At 34.5% G+C, this 23,251-nt stretch overlaps 2 protein-coding genes and 2 long non-coding RNA genes across 5 annotated transcripts; 2 read left to right on the top strand and 2 right to left on the bottom strand.

Moving 5' to 3' along the window:
• Positions 1-3,171: 3,171 nt before the first annotated feature.
• Positions 3,172-5,502, top strand: LOC121237007. The gene is made up of 2 exons (XR_005934859.1): positions 3,172-3,289; positions 4,470-5,502. It is a non-coding gene; the product is annotated as an uncharacterized LOC121237007 (long non-coding RNA).
• Positions 5,503-7,165: 1,663 nt separating this feature from the next.
• On the top strand, positions 7,166-8,605 carry LOC121237005. Its single transcript, XR_005934858.1, has 2 exons — positions 7,166-7,337; positions 7,855-8,605. It is a non-coding gene; the product is annotated as an uncharacterized LOC121237005 (long non-coding RNA).
• A 3,920-nt stretch (positions 8,606-12,525) lies between these two features.
• On the bottom strand, positions 12,526-14,535 carry LOC121237003 (glycine-rich protein A3-like). 2 transcript variants are annotated; one of them, XM_041133556.1, is made up of 3 exons: positions 14,375-14,535; positions 12,968-13,237; positions 12,526-12,884 (listed from the first exon to the last, which is right to left on the bottom strand). In XM_041133556.1, exons 2-3 carry the CDS (start codon positions 13,218-13,220, stop codon positions 12,640-12,642), a joined length of 498 nt encoding a protein of 165 aa, XP_040989490.1. In that variant the 5' UTR covers positions 13,221-13,237; positions 14,375-14,535; the 3' UTR covers positions 12,526-12,639. The 2 variants fall into 2 exon arrangements, with proteins under 2 accessions (XP_040989490.1, XP_040989491.1); XM_041133557.1 differs by lacking the exon at positions 14,375-14,535 and adding an exon at positions 13,318-13,362.
• A 1,466-nt stretch (positions 14,536-16,001) lies between these two features.
• Positions 16,002-22,399, bottom strand: LOC121237002 (ethylene receptor-like). Its single transcript, XM_041133554.1, is given in 8 exon segments — positions 16,002-16,451; positions 16,454-16,773; positions 17,905-18,102; positions 18,294-18,421; positions 18,526-18,792; positions 18,904-19,272; positions 20,257-21,213; positions 22,039-22,399. Coding segments are annotated over 7 exon segments (2,307 nt in total). The 5' UTR covers positions 21,163-21,213; positions 22,039-22,399; the 3' UTR covers positions 16,002-16,332.
• Positions 22,400-23,251: the final 852 nt, after the last annotated feature.

Raw genomic sequence — 23,251 nt, 5'->3', positions numbered from 1 at the left:
GAGGCCCAACAGAAATGGATCGCAAAATTGATGGGCTACAATTTTAAAATTGAATAGAAGAGGGGGAGAGATAATAAGGTTGCAAATGCATTGTCAAGAAAATGGGAAGGGGACGAGGCTACTTTAGCTCTAATCTCATTTCCTGCAACAATATGGATAGATGAATTGAAGTAAAGTTATGCCTTGCCTGATGAGATTCAAGCCATTGTCTCAAAGTTACAGAATGGGGAAAAGGCTCCAAAGCATTATGCTTGACAGCAGGGCTTACTTTTAAGGAAGGGAATATTGGTTATTGTACCTCAGTCTCCATTTAAGACTAAGGTGTTACAATATGTTCCCTACAATCCTCAAGCTGGTCATGTAAGGTACCATAAAACTTTGCAAAAAGCTAAAAGAGACTTTTATTGGAGTGGGATGCGCAGGGATATTAAAGGGTTGGTGAAGACATGTGAAGTAACAAACATGAGGCTGTTTATTCAGCAGGCTTGCTACAGCCCTTACATATCCCTGATTCACCTTGGTTGGACATCTCAATGGACTTCATTGAGGGATTACCTTTATCCAATGGCATGAGTGTGGTATTTTCTGTTATTGATAGATTGACTAAAATGACTCATTTTTTCTTTCTCACTTTCTCACTCATCCATATTCTGCTGCTAAGGTGGCCCAAGTATTCTTCTCGGGGGTGTTTAAATTACATGGTATGCCAAGAACGGTAGTTTCTGATAGAGATCCTGTGTTTACCGGTGCATTTTGGAGGGAGTTATTTTAGATTCATGGTTCTTCACTCGCATTTAGTTCATCATATCACCCTCAATCTCATGGCCAAATTGAGGCTTTGAACAAATGTTTGGAGGGGTATTTGAGGTGTTACATTGGTAACAGGCCTAAAGATTGGGTTAATTGGCTTCCTATAGTAGAGTGGTGTTATAACACCACTATCCATGCATCCACTTTGATGTCTCCATTTGAAGCTCTTTATGGGTATCCTCCTCCTAGGTTGTTGACTTATATTTCAGGCACTACCACTAATGCAGCAGTTGATCAACAACTGAAGTCAAGGGAACATATTTTGTCTCTTTTGAAGGAGAATCTGCATAAAGCTCAGAATGGGATGAAGATGTTTGCTGATAGAAGGAGAACTAAGAGATCTTTTGAAGTGGGAGACTAGGTATTTTTAAGGTTATAGCCTTATTGATAGAAGACAATAGCTATGAGGCATAATTTGAAGCTATCTCCTGGATATTATGGCCATTTTCAGATTGTAGAAAGAATTGAAGTAGTGGCATACAAGCTTAATCTACCCTCAAATTCAAGAATTCACTCAGTTTTTCATTTGTCTTGTCTAAATAAAAAGTTGGGTGAACAAGTGTTTCCTTTGCCCTCACTTCCACCTGTAGGTGATCAAGGAGCTATACAACCTGAACCAGAAGCAATTCTGGACAGGAGGATGAAGAACGTGGGCAATCAAGCAGCAACTGAAGTTATCATTAAGTGGCTAGGTGCCCCAGTCGAAGATAGCTCTTGGGAGATGCTTTGGAAGCTGCGCAACTTATACTCCCACCTTGTGGGCATGGTGCTATGATGGGGGGAAGTGAAAAGTTCACTGGTCTGCCTTGTGGACAAGGCTTTGAAGGGGTGAAGATTATTATGTGAAGATTGAAGAATAACGAGATTAACGACTAGAATAAAGGAAGTAGAATGAAACGGGGCATTTGAGAGAATTAATAAAACGGTGTGCTGAAGGTTAAATGAAATGGCGCGTTTCATGGGGAAGAGGAACGTAATGAGTGTGTTTTATGTGTTGTAGTCTGCGTTTTACTTTGATCAGAACGGTGCGTTTAGATTGTATCGTGTATATAAGAGTGCGTCATGTAGATGGAAGGCATCAAAGTGTTTGTAGATGATTTTCATGTGGAGGTTCAGAGTTCTTCGAAAATTCTCATCAAGAATTGAAGGGAATAATTCTTGATTTCATCCATTCTCTTTCTTAATCATTCTTTGGCATTTTCCCATATTTTCCTTTTCTTGGCCAAGTGGTTCATCTCAAGTCGGGTCTTAAATACCATTCAATTTCAATGAAGATTTGGACATAATTGTACCAAAATTAAATAGAGATTATGGTTTTTCTCTGAAATAATCTTTGTCTAGTTTTATAAAAGAAAAATTATTCAGTAATCTTATACCATACACCTGCTAAAGGAAAAAAAAAAAAAAAAAACCGAGTTCTTTTACTCGGCAAGTGTGTTGTGTAGGATTACTAAGTAGAATAACTCTTTAAAAAAGCATAGAAATGTGTTTTATACTTTTATTATACAATCAATCTACTGCTATACTTCATGATAATAAAGTAATAAATTTTAGATCTATGGAACTCCATTCGAGTGAAAAAAATTATTATTTTGTGAGAATGGTTAGATATACAAAACTTTATTTTTTTAAAAAAATAAATTTATAAATTGATATGATTAAATGCGACAAATCTAATCTATAATACTTTTTTTAAAAAGTAAATTTATAAATTGACGTAACTAAATGTAATTAGTCAAATTTATTTTACAATAAGTATTATATCATGTCAACTTCCGTCTATTTGCAAATTTATTTTTACAATATTTTTTAAACTAAGAATTTCTTCTATTTTTTTTACTAATGACTATCATTTAGACCGATAATATAATAATGGTGATTTTTATTATTATTATTATTATTATAAGTAGTTTTGATGTTCTCAAGATCAAAACTTCGCCTTAGTTGGTATTAAATTTATTTACAAGTTTTTTTATGAGTTTTGTTATATATAATTATTTTTATATACTTTTTATTTACTCTCTTTATCTAATTTGTCAAAACAGTAATTTTATATTAAAAATAATGATAAAATCAATCAAATTAATAGAATATACAATAAATATGTAAAAAGTGAATATATATAAAAATTTTATAGTTTTATTAACATACCACGCACACCTATCGGTACTTAATTTTTATTTTTATTTTGCGAATATAATGGCACCCATAAAAGGTTTAGAAAAAATATTTATTGTAATTTACTGTGTGCTGCAGCCCGTGCTGCGTTTAAAAGAAAAAAAAAAAAAAAATTCCATGTAGAGTGAGCAGAAAGTGCGGCTGATGCACTCAAAGGTTTATGTCGCTGGATGAATGCCACGAATCACGACTAGCATCCAAACCCTACTCGTCGCTCCGTATATCTTTATAAATAGACGCAGTTTGCATATCTTTTAACCACGCGGACCCTAACCTGGAGGCTACAGGTACTCTATCCCAAGTATGCTTTCAGATCTGAGATTTTATAGCCTTTTTAACTGCGTTCCATATTTTCAGATGATTTAAGATGATCTGAATTGATTTGTGAATGATAGTGTTTTATTGATACAATTGATATGTGTTTAAATATAAATAAGTGAATATATGTACTTGAATGTATGAAGTATGTTTATATAGGTTGGACTCTTTTACGAAATTGAAAAAATTGTGGATCTCATCATTGATTATTTTGAGATGAATTGAGATCACTTTAACTACCTAACATAGCCTGAGAGTTTTTATCAACAAATCAGCAGTTGATTAATTTTGTATAATTATTATTATATAAAAATCCTTCGTAACGCCAGATCCGGTTGAATGGTGTAAAGGGGCCGAGTATATTTTCTCGATGCTATAGAAGGGCTGTATAAAAAATTATGCATTACATCTGTTTGATAAAATGTCAAAGTGGTCGAACAAATCTTAGATCCTTCTTACTATAGTGCTTATTTTCACTGTTGCTTGTCAAGCATACATATTCTGCAGGTCAGAGAAGTGCACAACTGTAGTTTTAGTTTCAATTTGAAGATGAATGTTAACATTTATAACCAAGTAGACTTGGTGCAAATTTTTTAAACATCTTCGAAGGGCAGATGGTTATTTGCGCCATAATGAATAAAAAGCTCCCACCATTAAGGTTAATATTCCTTTAGCAAGGCATCCTATAGATATGATGAAGAAGTGATCTTGATATGTTCCTAGAGTATTTGAGAAGTCATTTAATATGGTCGTCAATACTTCAAGATTATGTCTTCAGGGGGAATTATTAGATGTCGTTGTAAGAATATCTGAGTATGTTTGAACTCTGTGCTGTCATATTTTGGAAGCATTTGATAAAATCATGAAATGAAGATTATGAGGTTATTTTAGAGCAATACATGTTGAAGAGGTGGAATAAGCGTGCAAGGGCTGCAATTATTGTGAACGTTCATGGATGTTAGGTACTGAGTAATCCTAAGCCAGAAAATTCACGGTTCACCAGCTTCATCGTGGCATCTAGTTTCAAGTGTCCTTAAATTCGTGGGTTTATTATTGCATCCGCTCAACCAATGCCATTTTTCACTTAATGTTTGAATTGTTTTGGTCTTCTTTTTCCTAATAGTTTCATCCATTTAATTGGCATTGTTCATTATTTGATGAAGGAATCAAGCATCTATGAGAATTGAAGTTGATTCTTGTTCAATCCCATGAACTTCTTTGTGGCACTAGTGAATAAGCATCATGTTTTGGTATTCAACAAACGGATTATGGTCATGTTCTCGAGGCTGCCTTCCAAGCTGTCAAGAAACAGAGTTTGAGTTTTATTTTTTAGATGCTGAGGGCGAATTCAAGACTCCGGTGGATCAAAGACAAAAAATCAAGATTCATATTTTCTCTGGCTGCCATGCATCGTCTAGCTAAAGTCTTTTCTTTAATCTTAAAAAAAAGATTTCAAATGATTTTAGGTTGATGATGCAGGACAGCAAGAGAAAAAGTGGTGTTTAGCCTTATCTTTGTTCATAATTAGAGGAACACTGATATTTTTATAAAGATGGTGACGATATCAGCACCATTGCATATAGCAAAGATGTCTGCAGCTTTCACGGCATACCCGGTGCAACTAAGGTTCTATCTCATTTCAAGTTTCTTTTGTATAACTTCTTTCATCTTTTTCGTAGGAAGGGATAACTTTCCAGACCGGGTTCTACATAATATCTCTTATCACCCAGGAGCTGGATTCAACGAAGAATTGGGGTTGTTGTGAACTGACAACCATCAAGTTCCTTAATCCCCAATCAATGCACATGACACCCTAACACCCCACTCCCTGTTTGAGAAAAATACAACCTGAAAGGAAAACCGTATCTGTCGTGTTCAGAATTAGTCTATAACAGGAGATGTCAGCAGCTTTCACCATGCATAATGGATAATATCTCTGGTGCAGCTTTGCAGATGCAGAGAGAACGTTCTCTCTCACTTTAAATTTCTTTTGTATAAATTATTTTTGTTGGAGGGTTACGTAACTTTCGAATAAAAAAACTTGTAACACATGATATTAGGATTTCTCTACTTCTCAAATTGGATTGTCCTATTTATAAAGAGATTGACAAAACATGTGACTCTATAATATTTAATGTTGCTCAAAGCATTTTTTAATTTTAAAATTTTGTAATTTCAAATTAAATTATATTATGTTTATGTAAACACTTTATTTGGTATACACACCAACTTGATAATAAAATCTTTTTTCTTAATATGGGTTTAAGTAAAAAGGTAAACTATAAAATTGATTTTTTTATAGTCAACAAACCTGATTTGGCTTCTACGGCATCTTGTAAAAAATTAATAATAATGAAAAACAAAAAAATCGACCGTGACCCCGACTCGAACTTGAATTCAATTTGGGCAAGCGGTTCATCTCAGGTCAGATCTTAAGCACCATCCAGTAGGAGTGGGCAGCGGGGCACTTCTTTTTGCCACCCCACATCCACCGCCTTGGCCTTGTTTGGGCAGAGCTGGCAAGCCTGCAAGGAAAGCAGCCATCATCCTCGTCTCTTCTTCTCAAACTCTCCCTCATCACGCAGATGTGTGTTTGCTTAAATTTTTACTATTTTTTTTTATATTTCTGATTTGTTGTGTATTGAGTTTATGTGTTGTGGATTCTTTTTGTGTATTTTGTTGTGGATTTGTTTTTTTAAATATTTTTTTTTCAGTTGTGAGTACCGTGGATGGGCGGTAGACTAGGGAGCGAATGGACCAATGGTCCACTCTCGCACTCCGGCACATGGACGGGCGGCCCACCCCCAAGATGCGGTGGCAGATTCTAAGGGTGCAAAAATCCCTCTCAACCCATAGCAGGCAACCCCGCCCCCGAGGCACCCGTACCATTTAGTTTCAATCAATATTTAGAGACAATTGGACCAAAATTAAATAGAAATTATTCTCTTTTTATCAAAATTTAATAGATCTTATGTTTTTCCCTGAATAGTATATCCCATTTTAATAAAGTATAGAGACATGTTTTATACAATTATTATACAATCAATCTGCATGCTATACTTCATCTAACTTAAAAAAAATTATAAATTGATGCAGCTAATTATGATATAGTGAGATTTGTTATTTTTTAATTTTGTTTAGATTATTTTCTTTATTTTATTACAAATGACAATCATTTAGCCGGATAATATAATAATAGTGAAATATTTTTTTAAAAAAAGTACTTTTGACGTTCTGAAGATCAAAACTTAATCGCGTAACAGGTATTAAATTTATTTAGAATTTTTTTTATTAACTTACCGACATTGATACTTAATTTTCTATGAATATAATGCCACTCATATCAAGTACTTGTATCAAAATTATATATAGAAAAAGATTATGCCGATGGTATTTTTTTATTGAATTCTTAAGTTGATTTAGAGTATGTAATTTTTATTAATTAAATTTTAATATTGAATTTTAAAAATTAAATTATGTTATATGAGCATCTATTTATCAGTTGGTGTGAATAATACACATAATAAAATATTTATATGACATAATTTGATTTAAAAGAAAAAATCCTAAATTTAAATATTATAAATTAAATTTAAATAACGTGAATAATACGTACTACACACAATTTGAGAATATTATAACTATTTTATTTTAGTAGCAGAAAGGTTTACTTCGCCGGAAGAATGCCACGAATCACAAGTAGCATCTATACAAATCCTACTCACAGAAAGTATAAAGTAATGATATTCACATAATATATTTTATAATATATTTCACAACATATGTTATAAAATAATGTTAATTTTATAAGATATTTCACAAAAATAGCTTTCTTTTTAAAATATTATTGTGTAAAATCTTGTGAGAATTGACGTGTCTATCATTTTTCAAAGCAGAAATCCTATTCCAAACAAACACTTTCCTTCCAACTAACGTCGTCGTTCCGTATGTCCAATCTATAAATACACGCAGTTTGCAGACCTTTCAACCACGCAAAACCTACTCAGGCGGCTGTAGGTACTCCATCCCAGGTCTGCTTTTAGATCTGAGATCTCCCGTGTGTGTTCATTTTTTGGGGGGATTTTCAACTCAGCGTTCCCTTAGAATTTGTCCTCAGCAAATCAGCAGTTTGATTAATTTTGTATAATTATTATTATCATATAAAAATCCTTCACAATGCCAGATCCGATTGAATGGTGTAAAATGGCCGAGTATATTGTCTCGATGCTATAGAAGGGTTGTATAAAAAATTCTGCATTACATTTGTTTGATAAAATGTCAAAGTGGTCGAACAAATCTTAGATCCTTCTTACTATTGTGTTGCTTGTCAAGCATACATATTCTGCAGGTCAGAAAAGTACACAACTGTAGAGTTAGTTTCAATTTGAAGATTAAAAAATTATAGAGACTTGTTTTATACAATTATTATTGCATCCGCGCTCGGCCAAATACCATTTTTAATTAATAGCTTGAACTGTTTCATCCTTTATTAGTCTTTTTCCTACTAGTTTCATCCATTTAATCGGCATTGTTCTATTATTGATGAAGGAATCAAGCTTAGATATGAATTGAAGCTGATTCGTGTTCAATTCGATGAACTTCTGTGTCACACAAGTGAAGAAGCATCATGGCTTGGTATTCAACTAACGGATTGCGGTCATGTTCTCAAGGCCATCTTCCAAGCTGTCCAGAACGGGAGTTTGAGTTCGATTTCGAGATGCTGAGGGAGAATTCAAGACTTGTGCATATCAAAGATGAAAAATCAATATTCATATTTTCTCTAGCTGTTATGCATCGTCTAGCTAAAATCTTTTCTTTAAACTTAAAAAGAGATTTTAGGTTGACGATACAGGACGGCAAGAGGAAAATAGGTGTTTAGCCTTTATCTTTGTGCATAATTCGAGGAACACTGGTATTTTTATAAAGATGGCGACGAGATCAGCACCATTGCATATAGCAAAGATGTCAGCAGCTTTCACCATGGCATCCCCGGTGCAACTAAGGTTCTCTCTCATTTCAAGTTTCTTATGTATAACTTCTTTGTTTTATATAGGAAGGAACTGGATTCCACGAAGAATTGGAGATTTGCGAACTCACAAGAATCAAAGCCCCAATGCACATGAAGCCCCAACGCAACACCCTACTCCCTGTTTGAGAAAAATACAACCGTAAAGGAAAACCTTATCTGCCGTGTTCAAGATCAATCAAGACGTCATTTTTAACCGCTGCAAAAATTGTATCAAATAAGAATAATTTACAGTTATTAAAGTAGTTGATTACGAGGAATTATTGTGCTTGTCAGTAGGCCTGTGTGAAAGGGCCCTGGATCTGATAGACCGAAAGACCCGGTTGGGTCCCACCCGAATAAAATCGGGTTGATCGGATTATGCAACAAGTCGGATTTTACAACTCTCAAAGTCGGTCGAAACCGATCACCCCACCATAGCGTTTTTCTACATCTCCTCGCTGTTCTTCATCTCCGTTCGTACATGTCGCTTCGTCAAGATGTCATCGTCCGAAAATCCTAAAAGCGCTGTTGGGTTACTGAGAAAATATGGAATAGAAAGTGGAATTTTTTTTTCGAAGTGTAGATTTCTCAACTGCGCTAAACCAAGCTTAAAAGCAACTAGAAATCTCAGCTTAGCCTACAAGTAAAACCAACAAAAACCCTTTTCCTTTCTTCTGCTTCCAGTCTTTCACCTTCCTGGAAACCAAACAGATGTTTAAAAGAATCGAAGTGTACCTGAGCTTTGAAATCATATGAAGCTGTAAATCCCTTACATTTTGCAATTTCCTTGATCCAAATGTTAGAGAGAGAGAGAGAGAGAGAGTATCTTGCAGAGAAGAAAATTGGACATATGAAGCTGTAAATCCCTCACATTCTGCAATGGAAAAAGCTTCAGGCCGGATGGATGCCAAACGTGTCGTCCCACCGACCAATAAGAATATGCCACAGGTATTTCATGGGAGAGCAATATAAAGTGAAATGTATTGGATCTTGTCTTATAGTTAGAAGGATTACATCTCTCCCTCTCCCTCCCAAATTTGAGTTTATTGTAATTTGGATATATGCTATCTCATGACATCATGTTGTAATCTGGATTATTGCCCAAAATTATACTTCTACAACTCTCAAACAGTCACAAATTTTATATGAAATAGTTAACCAATTAGTAACTCCCTGATTTGTTTGCATGCTATTTTATAAATTTGGCATTAACATTAGGCTTCAAACCAAGCAAGCCTTGCCCGAAACATTCCTAGAGCAAGCCTTGGATTTTTTTTTTTGGGGCTTTCGGCATTGTGGAGTAGAGCACAAATGGGCTCAAGAAGGCTGGCTCCATTGCCCAGATGGGTTCCATCGAGAAATGTGATTTTGTGTTTGTCATCCCAGATTCGGGAGGGAGAGGGAGAGGGAGAGAGAAAGAGAGGTGATTTTGTGTTTGGCTAAGAAATGAACTCGGATTTAGGATGGAGAGGGAGAGGGAGAGGGAAAAAGAAGGAAAGAAGTAATTCTTTTGACTATAAGACAAGATCCAGTGCATTTCACTTCATTTTACTCTTTCATAAAATGCCTACGTGGCATATTCCTATTGGCTAGTGGAAAGACACGTTTGGCACCCATCTGGCTTGAAGCGCAACTTTTTTGTAATTTTCTCAATCCAAATGTTAGGGGGAGAGAGAGAGAGAGAATATCTTGCAGAGAAGAAAACTCCAATTTTCTTTACAGCTTCAAAGGGATTTCTTATAGGCTTAAGACAAATTGTGATGGAGTCCAAATTTTTATATTTGTTGTAATAAAACAAAAAAAACAAATAAAAAACAAATAAACAAAAAAAACAAAACAAAAGCAAAAACAAAAACAAACATCAACAACAACAACAACCCCCGAATGGGTCGGGTCGGTTTATATTTCACTGAATATGTCTGAGGGCCAATTCGGGTCGGGCCAAAAAATTCATGGGCGGGGCGAATGTGCAGGCCTACTTGTTGGTGATGCGTGCATAATTTTCCTTTCATGGATGTTAAAAGCAATCATATTTCGTTTTATTTAATCAAATGTTTCAGATTTTTAACTTTGACTTGACAATCTCATGTTGGGAATTTTATCACAATTCCCAGACCCAACATGTAATTGTGATAAAATTTCAAATTTCAGCTCTAAATATTAGGTGTCTATTTCGCTTAACTTATTCGTTTGTTTTCAGAAATGAATTAAGATAAAAGTTGAAAGTTGAATAAAATATTATTAGATAATATTTTTTTGTTTTGTTTTGAGCTTTAAAAATGTTGAATTGTTTATTTTATTCTATGTGAAAATTTAAAAAAATTGTAATAATTAAATGAGATGAAAAATTTTGTAAAAGTAAACGAAACCTTAGTTTTAATGAGTTAACATAAATATATTATATCTATGTAAATGTGTTAAAATTTCTTCATCTTTAACTAACTTGTTAATTGTGTTTGGATGAGTCAAAACTTATAAAATCTAATTCTAGATGGACTCTCATAGAGTCATAGGGGTGGGCGATGCCGCGATGGCACCGCACCTCGTCCGCTTTCCCTCCGCTTTGCATGTGCGCATTACCCACACCACCAGTCAAATGCATGGTGCCTCGCCTGCATCCCACACAAACATCTGCGGCGTGGGGCGGGTTAGGGCCTAGGCTTGACCCCATACCCCACACCTCGGACCCTTACTCAGCCTATCCTAAAATATTTATAATTATATATATATATATATTTTCTTAATAAAACCACGTTTATCTTAAATTTTTCCGATTTGTTGTGTATTTTATTTTGTATTTATATTTTTTTGTGAATTTTATTGTGGATTTGTATTTTGTTGTGGATTTTCAATTGTTTTAGATTTTTTTTTTTTTTTTTTTTTTTTTGCATTTACCAGTTGTCTATGCTAAGAATGTAATTTGTAATCAGTCCGGTTTTGAATATATTTTAGAACTAAACTGGTATACATCGATTTTGAGAATTGAATAATCAATATCGGACTAATTTATCACCGAAATTAGAACTACTCGTTTTACCGGTCTAATTTTAATAATGAAAACCTTACAAAGTTTTCTTGAGTAGATAAAGATGCTAGTATAATATTAAATTTAACTATAGTTTATATAAGTTAGACTATACGTCTTTTATATGAGTATATATGATCGAATGTGTAGAAATGTATTTATAAAAAAAAATAATAAAGAAATACTTTAGCCACAAAATGATTACACAAAAATAAACTCACAAACTGAAATGGTTTGATGTGGTATGTAAGATTATAAAATTACTTTTATTATGAAATAGATCTAACATATTATATGAAATCACATTAGCTCATGGGTTTTTTTTTGTATAATTCATTTGTTTCCATAGTACTTCTCGAAAAAATATATAGTATAATTCATTATGCCATAAAATGTATTTATCCTTGAAATATATATATATATATATATAAAAAGTAGGTTTATATTAATAACTTAATATTAATATTCATGTTTAAGATTAAAATTTATATTTTATATCTAATGTTATAACTTATATTAAGATTTATAAAATTAATTTTATATTATTAGATTATTAGATATGGATAATAAGATTTTTAAATTTGATGTTATGTTAACTAGCAAATTAGCATATAATATATATAATATAATATAAAAAAATTATATGTATATATATAAATTGGTCCAATCCGGTATTATAAAAAAGTAAAATCGAAACCGAATCGAATTTGAATTGATTTTACGAAATTAGAACCGGTATCGGACTTAATTGATTCACCATTTTTTCGATTTTTTTTAACGCTAGTCTACGTCATGGGTGAGTGGTGGACGGGGTGTGGGAAACGCGCGGCCAGCCCCGGGAGGGTGAGCAGCATCCCTAACTCACACCTACTAATGGTTATGCCAATAACATATGTTAAAAAAAAAAAAAAAGTGAAAAAAGTTAATCATGGCAAAAACAAGAAAGTGCGATAAATTTATAAAATCGTTTGTGAAATACTACAATTAAGAAATCTTACAAAATAAATATATTTTATTTTATATGATACGTTATATCTATTTTTTAATAAAAATAATTTTACAATATAATGTATAATTATCTATACTAATGCATTTATCTTTTATTATAGTTATTGCTTTACTCTTTGGCTATCTCCTCTTTAATATTCTGTTGTAGAAATATTAAAAAACTGGCCGGCCCTCAAAATTATAAGAATTTTTTTGCATTTTATAGTTTGTGAAGGTAGTAATGTAATATTCTCGCAGGATCAGCATTTATCTTAGAGAGTCCACATGATAATGTAAGGAAATATAGAAAAGATCATTTCCATTTCTTGAACTTTCCCCCGAACATCCCATGCTTGCCAAACTTGCCGTGTTTCCCATGCTTTCCAAACTTGCCGTGCTTGAACTTTCCATGGTGCTTAAACTTCCCATGATGCATGTGGGGACCATGAGGATAGTGGGGGCCATGAGGATAGTGAGAGCCATGGCTGAGATGGTGAGCACCATATGCAGCTGCAGCAGCTGCACCCCCAGCTATGAGTGGCCCAATGCCTCCATGTCCTAAACAAAACAGCAAACGGATCCAACCACTTGAATGTGCTCCTTACATTATCAAATATTAAGGATGAAATTTGGGTATTTACCTGAATGATGTGGAGCAGATGGACCAGGATACCCAGATGGTGGGTAAGCACCAGGAGGATATCCTGCTGGTGGGTAGCCTTGAGGTGGGTAACCATGAGGCGGATAACCTTGTTGTGGAGGATATGCCCCGGGAGGATATGCCCCGGGAGGAGGGTGGTACTGTCCTGGAGGATATCCATGGCCACCATGATGGCCATGGTGTGAGAATAACCCTTTGTCAGATTCACCATGCTTATCCTCTCCACCACCCATGTTTGTCAGCAAAGTAACTGAAGATGCAACATCAACGAGAAAAATACACCAATCATTCAAAGGGAAAAAAATTGAAACAAATACGCACACGACAAACCTGAATATCAAATAGCAATGCATAGTAACCGGATAGTGAGTTGAGATGAGATGAGTTTAAATGAAAGTTAAATAAAATATTATTATAATATTATTTTTTAATATTATTATTATTTTGAGATTTGAAAAAATTGAATTGTTTATTATATTTTGTATAAGAATTTAAGAAAATTATAATGATTAAATGAGATGGATTAGGATGAATTTGAAGGACTTTTGTATCCAAACCGGACTTGAAAGTTTGAAAAAATTATAATAATTATATGAGATGAGTTAAAATAATTTTTTAATCCAAACAAAACCTAAAACTTCTTTATCAAAGAAGACAGAGATTATATGTTCTCAAGTCAAATCGAGTTAGGAATCTACTCATCAATTTCACTTGCCAATGTTTTATTTTATTTTATTGACATTCGAGTGTCCAGAATAGCATCCTGATTAATTCTGGGGCATAGACTCTCGCCAATGAGTTTTTCGCAAGTTCACCTTGAATAATTTAAGAAAAAAATCTCCCGGTCTGATAACCCCTAGAGCTATATAATGGCGGGTATACAACTACAAAAATTATATGCTAATTAGATGAGCATAACAACAATTTCTTTTGTCAAGAGAGAGAAAATTATTCAAGCAGGCAAAATTTTGTATGAAAATGGGACATTCTGTCCAAATGGGAAAAAAAAAATGAGAAAGAAAGATGCTCTTCTCCTACATCGATAAACAAATCCGGATTCTCGATTTGAAAACACAGTGACAAAGGGATGATCTTTGAACAGGAAAAATGGTGGTTCTTCAGGTCCCCAAATGAATTGGCTTATAATGTAAATGATACTTTGCAAACCCAAAATCCGGACTCTCTTTCAATGCATGTGATGATAGTGGTTTATGGGTATCCTAGGAAGAAAAAAATAACCCAAGAAAGAGAACCCTTAGATTCGTTCACCACCCATATGCAGCAAACAACAAACACAAAAATCTACGTGAAAGTCAGAAATACATTGCCAATTATCAAAAGCAAAATCACATTTTAACTAACAAAGATGGAGAGACAAAATGCTTACCGATTGCTTTCTGATTTGATTAGAGAGAGAGAGAGAGAGAGAGAGAATGAAATAGGGGAAGATGATAGAAATTTTGATTTATAGGAAACGGTAGCGTCTCTGTGTCTTGTTCAGAAATGCGTAATCCACGCGTCGAGTGCATGCCTTTTTTTGGGCAACCAACAACGCGTGGATGCTTTGCATTAAAGTCAAACCAATAACTTAGGCACCAAGACATAACACCTCTAATAAAAATGGGGTGGTTAGATTCCATGAAAGGAAAATGCATCGAATGTTTAGGATTTTGTTCGCTTCTATTTCAGTCATTGCCTTTCTAGCCTGAAAATATTCACTTCCTCTCTCTTGCTGAATTGAATGGCCGGAATTCGATGCAACATGGTGCTCAACTTTTTCCCAAATGTTTTCACTGAGTTATAAATGAAGATTGGGCGTGTAAATTTCATCCTCGTATGCATGAAAAGGAAAACTTTAGGATAAGTTTGGGGAGTCACATGTGAGATGATAATTTTATAAGAAAAAGGCTACTATGCCGCCCAAAATATACTGCTCGGTTTGACCGCTTCGTTTTTTTTTTTTTTACCGAATGATGAAGAAAGTGATTTTAAATGTATTGATATATTTTTTTATTTTTTAAAAATATTTAAATACATTAAAAAAATGTGAATAGAAAAAAAAAATTACTTTTGCAACTAGCAGTAACATCGAGCGGTGCTACTCGGACGACAGAGTAGCACTGCTCATTTTATAAACAATAGAAAGATAGTTTGTGAATAGTAATAAGATAGTTTGAGCTGTTATATAAGATTTTAGAAAAGTAGAGAAAAAAAATTGAATAAAAGATATTATAAAATTAAAATATTGTTAGAATATAACTTTTTAATATTATAATTTTTTTTAAAATTTAAAAATGTTGAATTATTTTTTATTTTTTGTTTGAAAGTTTGGAAAAGTTATAATAATTAGTTTGAACGTATTTATGTTTGAGTAATATTTAAGAATGAGATGAAATGATATGAGAATTTTAAGATGGAAACTTTTTCCAAACAAGCCCTTAATACTCGTTTGGTTTCATAGATGACCTCAACTCATCTATCTCATCACAATATTTAAACATCATTCAAATACAAACATTTTTTAATCTCAAAATTTCAACATTTCAATTTTTTCACCTAATTATTACCTAATGATTACAATTTTTACAAACTTCCTAACAAAACAAAAAAAACAATTCAAAATTTTCAAATTTTAAAACAAAAATAATATTGAAAAAATAAAATTATAATAATATTTTTATTCTACTTTTTTTCTTTTCCTAAAATTTTAAAAAAAATTTAACTCAAACTATTTTATTAATATTCATAAAATATCTCACCATTATCCACAAATTTTTCTTCACATTTGTGATTACTCATCTCATCTGTGCACGTCTGAAAAAACCCAGAACTTTGTTGAAGAAAGGTATGACAACACTCACTCACCTTTACAGTTCCCAATACGCTAGCCACCCAATTAGTACCACACCTTATTGCTAAATGCAAGTATTGAGTATTATATGTATAGTAATAGTACTAATAGTATTTAGATGTTTGCAACAGTTGAAATGAAGGGAAAAAACGTGACAGGATTGTGCATTTCAAGAGGCGATGAGGGTCTCTTATTGTTAACAAACGTCATCAGTCAATCCCTCTCTTTCCCAGTTCATCTTAGTGATCATCATCATCCTGAATAAAACTATATCTATATCTATATATATATATATATATATATATATAATTACCAATAGAAAGGCCATTAGTTTTACATGCTACCATAAAAGGAAAAAAAAAAAAAAAAAAACTTTAGCAGCCATCCCTTGTTTTTCTCTCGCCGGTGTTTGATAGCGAATTCAAAAAGAACACAAAAACCTGCTCCTTGGATGTCATGTTATTTGCACTCTCTCTTCATTCTTAATGCATGGCTTAGCTCCTATACCACTGGCATATACCGGAGACTGAAATCACAAAAACATTCCTTCTGGTGTTGAATATTACAGCTGCTTTGCTTAAGATGGCCTTGTATAGAATCCGTTGGTCCAAAGCTCTGACAAAATGCTCCTCATTTTATCAACTGAAACAGGTTTAATTAATACTCCATTTATACCAAATCTCGTGCAGTTCTCCTTAGTAACCTTGTCTGCGTCCCCGGTAAGTGCTACTATCAGTGGCTTTTCAAGCCATCTCGTAAATTTTTCATGTATATTACCAGCAAGCTCGTAGCCATCGATACCCGGCACGCAAACATCCAAGAAAACCACCTGGTGTTCATGAGAAACAACACGCAAGCACTCCTCGCTTGAGCTTACAGTTGTCACCTCACATCCCAAGTGTGCAAGTAGTCCCTTTGTCACCATCCTGCTAACCCTGAATATTACAAGCACGTTAAGCATTCTATTACATGATAAGCAAACAAAACTGCAATTGCAAACACTAGTTCCTTTGAACTCAAACCAAACCACGATTGCTCACAATCTCATTTTAATTACTCGTAATGTTTTCCTTTGGAATTATTTGACCAGATCTAATCAAAGGAGGAGGAAGACCGTGTTATTGGCAAAGGTTGACAAACACTTATCGTATCTGACCATGACAAATTCAAGTTTGAATCTAAAAAATGGACCAAGTTATCCTCCACCGGCAACAAAACTCCCATCTCAACCTTGCAGAATGTTCATTTAAAACAAGAATAGGTATATAATGAAATTTATGTGGTTTGAACCTTTGATTAGGAGGGAAGTGCAACTCCTATATATTTTTCTCACTTTTATATAATAATGTTGAGTTCAAGCTTTTCGGCTCTGAACTATGAACATGTTGTTTCTTTTTACGTTTTACACTACCCTGGCAGCTAAAACCTAAACTCACCATGCTGATTTCAGGCATCAATAACAATTACTCCTATATTAAGCCTTTGTAGGACTGAAATATAAAAATAAGCTCTTCAGTTTGAAATATTGAGAATATCCATGCCGTCTAACATATACATTAGACTGAGACATTTAAGTCAAGCTTAAATTAGAGGTCACATATGGCATATCCCAAGTCATCAGCGTTATCAGAGTCCAGCTACCATAACACCTGATCACACCTACTTTTATTAAACAAATGGAAGTTCCGTGGGAAATGTTTGAAGACACCTAGAAATCATTTCATTATCTCCAAGCAACTCTGCAAGTTTTGACAATTTTTTTATGAGTAATAAAATTTCATTAATCAATGCACCAGATGCATCCAGGAATACGGTTGTAAATTTTGAAAAAATTATACCCAGAACTTGATGGAAACAGATTTCACTCAATTCTCATAACCAGATTGCGTTTCCAGCCTCTCTCTTCCTAAGCCATTTTCATTAAAATGTTCAAAGAATAGTAACCATGAATCTTAAGTTGTCTTAGCAGCCTGTTATACCCAACAATAGAGTAAATACTGTATAAATGCCTAATAACACAGTAAGGCATTCAAGACTGAAGTACTAAAGATGGCAATGTTACTGACCCGCTATCATCCATAACAAGAACCTTGAGCCCTGGAAAGTCTGTCTGACCATGATTTACTGGCACTTTAGGTGCAAAGGGAAACTTTGATTCATTAGATAGCCCTGGAATCCCAAGTTTCACAACAAATGTAGCAGTACATCCCTTGCCAATACCTTCACTTTCAAGCCAAAAATGTCCCCCCATAAGATTTACAAACCTGATCACACCATAGAAAAGGAAAAGATTACAGCTGCATTTATAAAAGAAAATAATATTTTTTAAAGAACTCAGTTACAATTCCAAGAAATTTGGAATGCCAAAAACAGGTCGAGATACCTATTCAAGCTGATTGTATAGCCAAACAAAAATAAAAAATGTAAAACTTATAAGAACAAAAGAATAAACTACCTCTTAGAAATCGCAAGGCCAAGTCCGCTGCCACCAGAATTCCTAGTCACTAATGATTGAGTTTGTGAGAATTTGGTAAAGATCTTGGGAATATCCTGGGGGCTAATTCCGGATCCTGAATCTTTCACCTAGAATCAAAGAGGAAAGGTAGATGTACAAACCCAACTTTTTAAACAAAATAACTAAATAAATTGAGATCGAAGAATTTTGATTGAGTTTGGCAGACCCAAACCTGTACACGCAAATAAAAGTGACTATCGCTTGGCACAGGAAAAAAGTCTGGTGCTTGTGAATCTCTTAGCGATTCTGATTTTTCAACAAAGGCAGCGATTGAGATGCTGCCCACTTTAGAGAACTTCACAGCATTACCAACAACATTCAACATAGTTTGCATAAGGCGTTTTTCATCACCTACCGCATACACTGGCAACTCTTGCGCTAAATTTAATGTAACCGGCAACTTCTTTACAGATGCAACAGGCTTTATCAAGTTAAGGACCTGGGACAAGAAAATTGGATCTTACTACAACAAGCATCTAAAGAAGTCAATGTACACCTAATGCAAAGCAATCTAAAATAAATAATATTTGGCAGGAATAGATCGCCCTACCTCCTTAAATACAGAATGAAGGTTAAAAGTTCCAACATCAAGTTGAAGGCTGCCATCTTCAAGCCTTGAAAGGTCCAATACATCATTTATGAGAGTATCCAAAAGATTACTACTCCTTAATATTGTTTCGACCATCAGCCGCTGTTCAGGTGTCAGCTTAGTCTCCTGCAGCAAGGAAGAAAGTGCAATCATCGCATGCATGGGAGTTCTCATCTCATGGTTCATAACTGCCAAGAAATCATTTCGAGCGCGAATTGCTGTTTCTGCTTCTCTTCTGGCAAGATCTAGTGCAACATTCTGCTCCATAAGAAGATCCCTTGCTCTCATTGACTCTTCTAGGATTGCAGCATGTGACAAAGCAACTGCCACCTGGGCAACAGTAAGAATACATAAATGACCACTCTCTAACGGTATTTTGTGGGCCATCACATTATACATATATGAACACAAATCAGGAGAACCCAGCAATGGCAAAAGGACACATTATTTGTACATGAGTCTTTTAACATATTTTTATTGCTCCCCTCTCACCTCTGCTTTCCTGCATTTCTTTTTGGGATGCCAACAATCCTCAGACAATTTTATAATCCTATATTATTTTAGTAAACACACAACAATAGGAACATGCACTCACATATTTGGGTCAATGGTAGGTATAGAAATCCATAAATAGAAAGATAATCATAACCATGGTAGTCAATGAGTAGGAGATCCAGGCTTTTGGACAGCAATTAGTAAGAATAAGGCACCGTGTGTTGAGAAATGTATGCTGCCTAAATTACTAGGCATGCTTGGTGCAGTCTGTTACTGAAAAGCCCACTAATTTTCATGGATAGCATCTGATTAGCATCGAATCTGGCATCAAATCACTCAACTATACAAGTTAGAAAATTAATGGACCATGTGATTTGAATGTTCCTAATGGTTATTTCTGAAAGGAGAGAGATAACAACAGAAAAAATGGGGATCGTTGACAGTTTTACTGCCTAGAGAGAATATCCCAACGTAAACAATGTCTTTCAAACCGATTAAGAATTTAAGTAATTGAAAAACCCCCAGACAAAAAGTGGCTACAAATAGAAAGATAATTTAGCAATAATTGCTTTGGGGAGGTGTGTTTTGTCCCAATAGGGCTTGGCTTGGTGTATATTGGATAGGTTTCTAATTTCTCCCTCTTGGGCGATGTTCATTAGGGGCTCTTTATTATGAGCTGGGTGTTTTCTCTTGTGTACACCCAGTGTACTTGGTTACGCCTATTGATATTATAATTTAGCAATAATTTTCTTTTTTCAATGAAAAGAAGTAAACTGAAATAAGTGCATGTCAAGATGATAAGCAAGGGCAACTTCAGACCTGATCAGCAACCACTTCAACCAGCTCTAACTCATGGACATGCCATTGCCTTGCACTATCTGAGGGCAGCATCAAGACCATCAAAGCATAACGTTTTGTCGAGAGCTCTGGCCAATCATTGATTTGGAAGTTAGAAAGATGTAGGAGCGGGACACGGATGGCAACAACCTCACCAGGCATGTATTTTCCTGCAAGAGGCCGTAATCTTGCTACTGGGGAACTGGGTGATATTTTTACTGCACGGGTACTACTCAAAACTTGATTGATCACAGGAAGATGAATGGGCACAGTATATCCAACCGGGTTCTGCTGACGGAGAGTGTAGGAGAGTTGAAGCTCCAAGCCAGTTCGTGTCGGCATCCACAAGGCACACTCCTCCAATGCCAAAGTTCTACCCAGTTCAACAAGTGTGGTCTGCAGTATAGTGTGTCTATCAAGAGTGCTTCTGATCTCATGAGTCAACATCCTGACATGACGACCCGTTTCTTCCTGTGTACGAATCAAGCCCATTTCTCTATCAAGCTCTGCAGCTTTTCTTTTCAAGAACCGTTCTCTGTTTTTAACACTCAATAAATCAGGAATTATATGTACAAGCATGAGGGCAGTTGCGCACGACACAACAGCAGTTAAAACCTTTGCAGTGGTCATCACTAAGGCCACAGTTCTTGAATGCATTGTAAAAGTCCATAAGTTAATAAGGTGTGTTGCCCCACAGAGAACTATAAAAGCACCAAACTGAACAAGGACCCATCTATATGGAAAGACCGCAGATTTCTTGACAAAGTAGATCAGCTCTAGAGGGATAGAGAAATAAGCAAGTGCAATGAAGAAATCCGAAATATATTGGTACTTCATCAACAGTTCATCAGCCGGCCATGGTGGCTCAATGCAGTTGCACAACTCCATAGTGATCAAACCACTTCAGCCAATAATTCCTCCTTCACATGCCTACAACATCTGGAAACTTATATAATAAATCAGAAGATACATCCCCAAATTCATGCAAATATACATGTTCTAACAAAATATACTTCCCGGGAAAAGTGTTTTTGAGATAAGGAAAAAGGAACTCCTAAAATAAGAAAATACTATCGCTGTAAGCAAACTAAGGATTCAAGATGAAGTTTCTCCAAGATTAAGAAATACTTTTTCATGATCAATTTGTACGAGGTAAATTGATTTTTCTGCTTTATGAGTAGAGTTTTTGCGAATTCTATACTATCTGCTTAGCCAAGTTGGGAAAGTGTAGAACTTCTGCACCCAACAGTGCCAACACCCAAATAAAATACCAAGCACTAGGGGAAAAAAAAAAAAAAAAAAAAAAAGATGCCGACCAAAGCGAAAAAAAAAGAAGTAAAGACACCACTCCCCGTAATTACGCTAAATATATTTCGTTTTGTTCAGACGAAAGAGTTTCATGAAAAAACTTTTTTCCTATGGAAAGAGGAAAACAATTTTGGAAAAAGAAGCTGAAAACAAAAGAGATTAGAAATGATAAAGTTTCTCCACGATTTACCCACCCCATAAAAAATCATTTGAGCACCAGAACCTTACATACAATTAAATCAAAACAAATCTTTACAGCCATTTCCCAAAATTTCCCACAGGACTATGTCCACTAGCAATATAACTGATCATTAGGGGACACCCATAAATGCATGCACACACATATGTACACCCAGAACGATACATATAGGGGAAAAAAAAAACAAAAAAACAAAAAACATAATTGCAAGGGATCTGATCTCTCGAAGGCAACAAATAACAAATTCGATTCCTTACCAAAGGGTCGTTCAGATGAAGAAAATCGAAAGAATTTAAAGTGGGTCATTGGACGTGGCAGAAACGGTGATCTTCCAGCGTTGATCGCCGACCTCTGATGATGGGAATGAATGAAAAGGCCAGGCAAGTGTAACTGATGCAAGAGGAGACTGGTATTCGCCCCGCCTTTAAGAATCAAAGACCCAAAGGAAAGCTTCGGAGCTAACTTTGTTTGCTCAGAGAGAGAACTAAACAGCAAATCGTCGGGGGTCCATGGCATGCGTCTGTACATGGGACAAAAATCGGAAAAAGCAGAGAAAGAGAGAGAAAAAAGGTGGACGACGCGAGGAAGAGGAGAAAAGGAAGAGCGGGGGGTTTTGCGTATTACTCACGTGATAATTCTGTCTATCATTTTCGCTCCACACGGTTTTTTTTAACAATAGTGCGAACAGTATTTAGCATTATTTTATATATATATATATATAGAATTGTAAAGTGTATAAATATTATATAATAATATTAAAAAAATAAAATCTATTATTAAAATATTAATTTTTTATATGAATATCATATTTATTTAATTTTTTTTAAAAAAATTACACGATAATTATGTACTCTACAATTACAAAATGTTAGGAGAGAATATATTGATATGATTCGTCAGATTATATAATTATTTTTATTATAAAATAAAGGTCAACTTGTGATTATTTTTATATAATATTTTAATAAACGTAGCACTTCTAAATAAGTGGAGTCTGAAGCCTGGGTTTATTAGAAGAGAAATTTCTGACTGAAAAATTAGCTTTTGCTTCTATATATGTGAATTTCTAAGTCTGAAAAACATTCCCTCCCTTGGAATGGCACCCCTTTCAAGTGTTGTTAGGACCCAAATGCTGGGACTCTGCAGCTGATTGAATAACTGTATGTTACCTTTCCCACCCTGTTTACTGTGCAGAGAAGTTGTGAATTCCTCAGTGAGCTTTTGTTGCAAAGCTTCATCTGAGGCCTTAATCCATAGTTTTTGGCAATGCTATTTGTCGAGAGAGAAATCTCTCGCTTTCCAACTACAGATTGTGTGGTTTGGTTTTGGCCTTCTCTCTAGGTGTCGTGGTTTTGATAATCTGTTCAGATGAGTTAAAAATTAAATAAAATATTATTATAATATTATTTATTATTATTATTTTAAAATTTAAACAAATTAAATTATTTATTATATTTAAAAAGATTGAAG

The sequence above is a fragment of the Juglans microcarpa x Juglans regia genome, chromosome 6S (genome assembly GCF_004785595.1).
Source record: "Juglans microcarpa x Juglans regia isolate MS1-56 chromosome 6S, Jm3101_v1.0, whole genome shotgun sequence".
NCBI lineage: Eukaryota > Viridiplantae > Streptophyta > Magnoliopsida > Fagales > Juglandaceae > Juglans > Juglans microcarpa x Juglans regia.
The sequence above is the reverse complement of the archived record's forward strand: the minus strand, read 5'-3'. Positions and strand labels throughout refer to the sequence as shown.

Coding starts and splice junctions, on each gene's coding strand:
- LOC121237003 (XM_041133556.1), bottom strand. CDS start 13,220: ATGGGTGGTGGAGAGGATAAGCATGGTGAATCTGACAAAGGGTTATTC. Junction 12,885..12,967: donor ATCTGCTCCACATCATTCAG/GTAAATACCCAA, acceptor TGTTTTGTTTAG/GACATGGAGGCATTGGGCCA.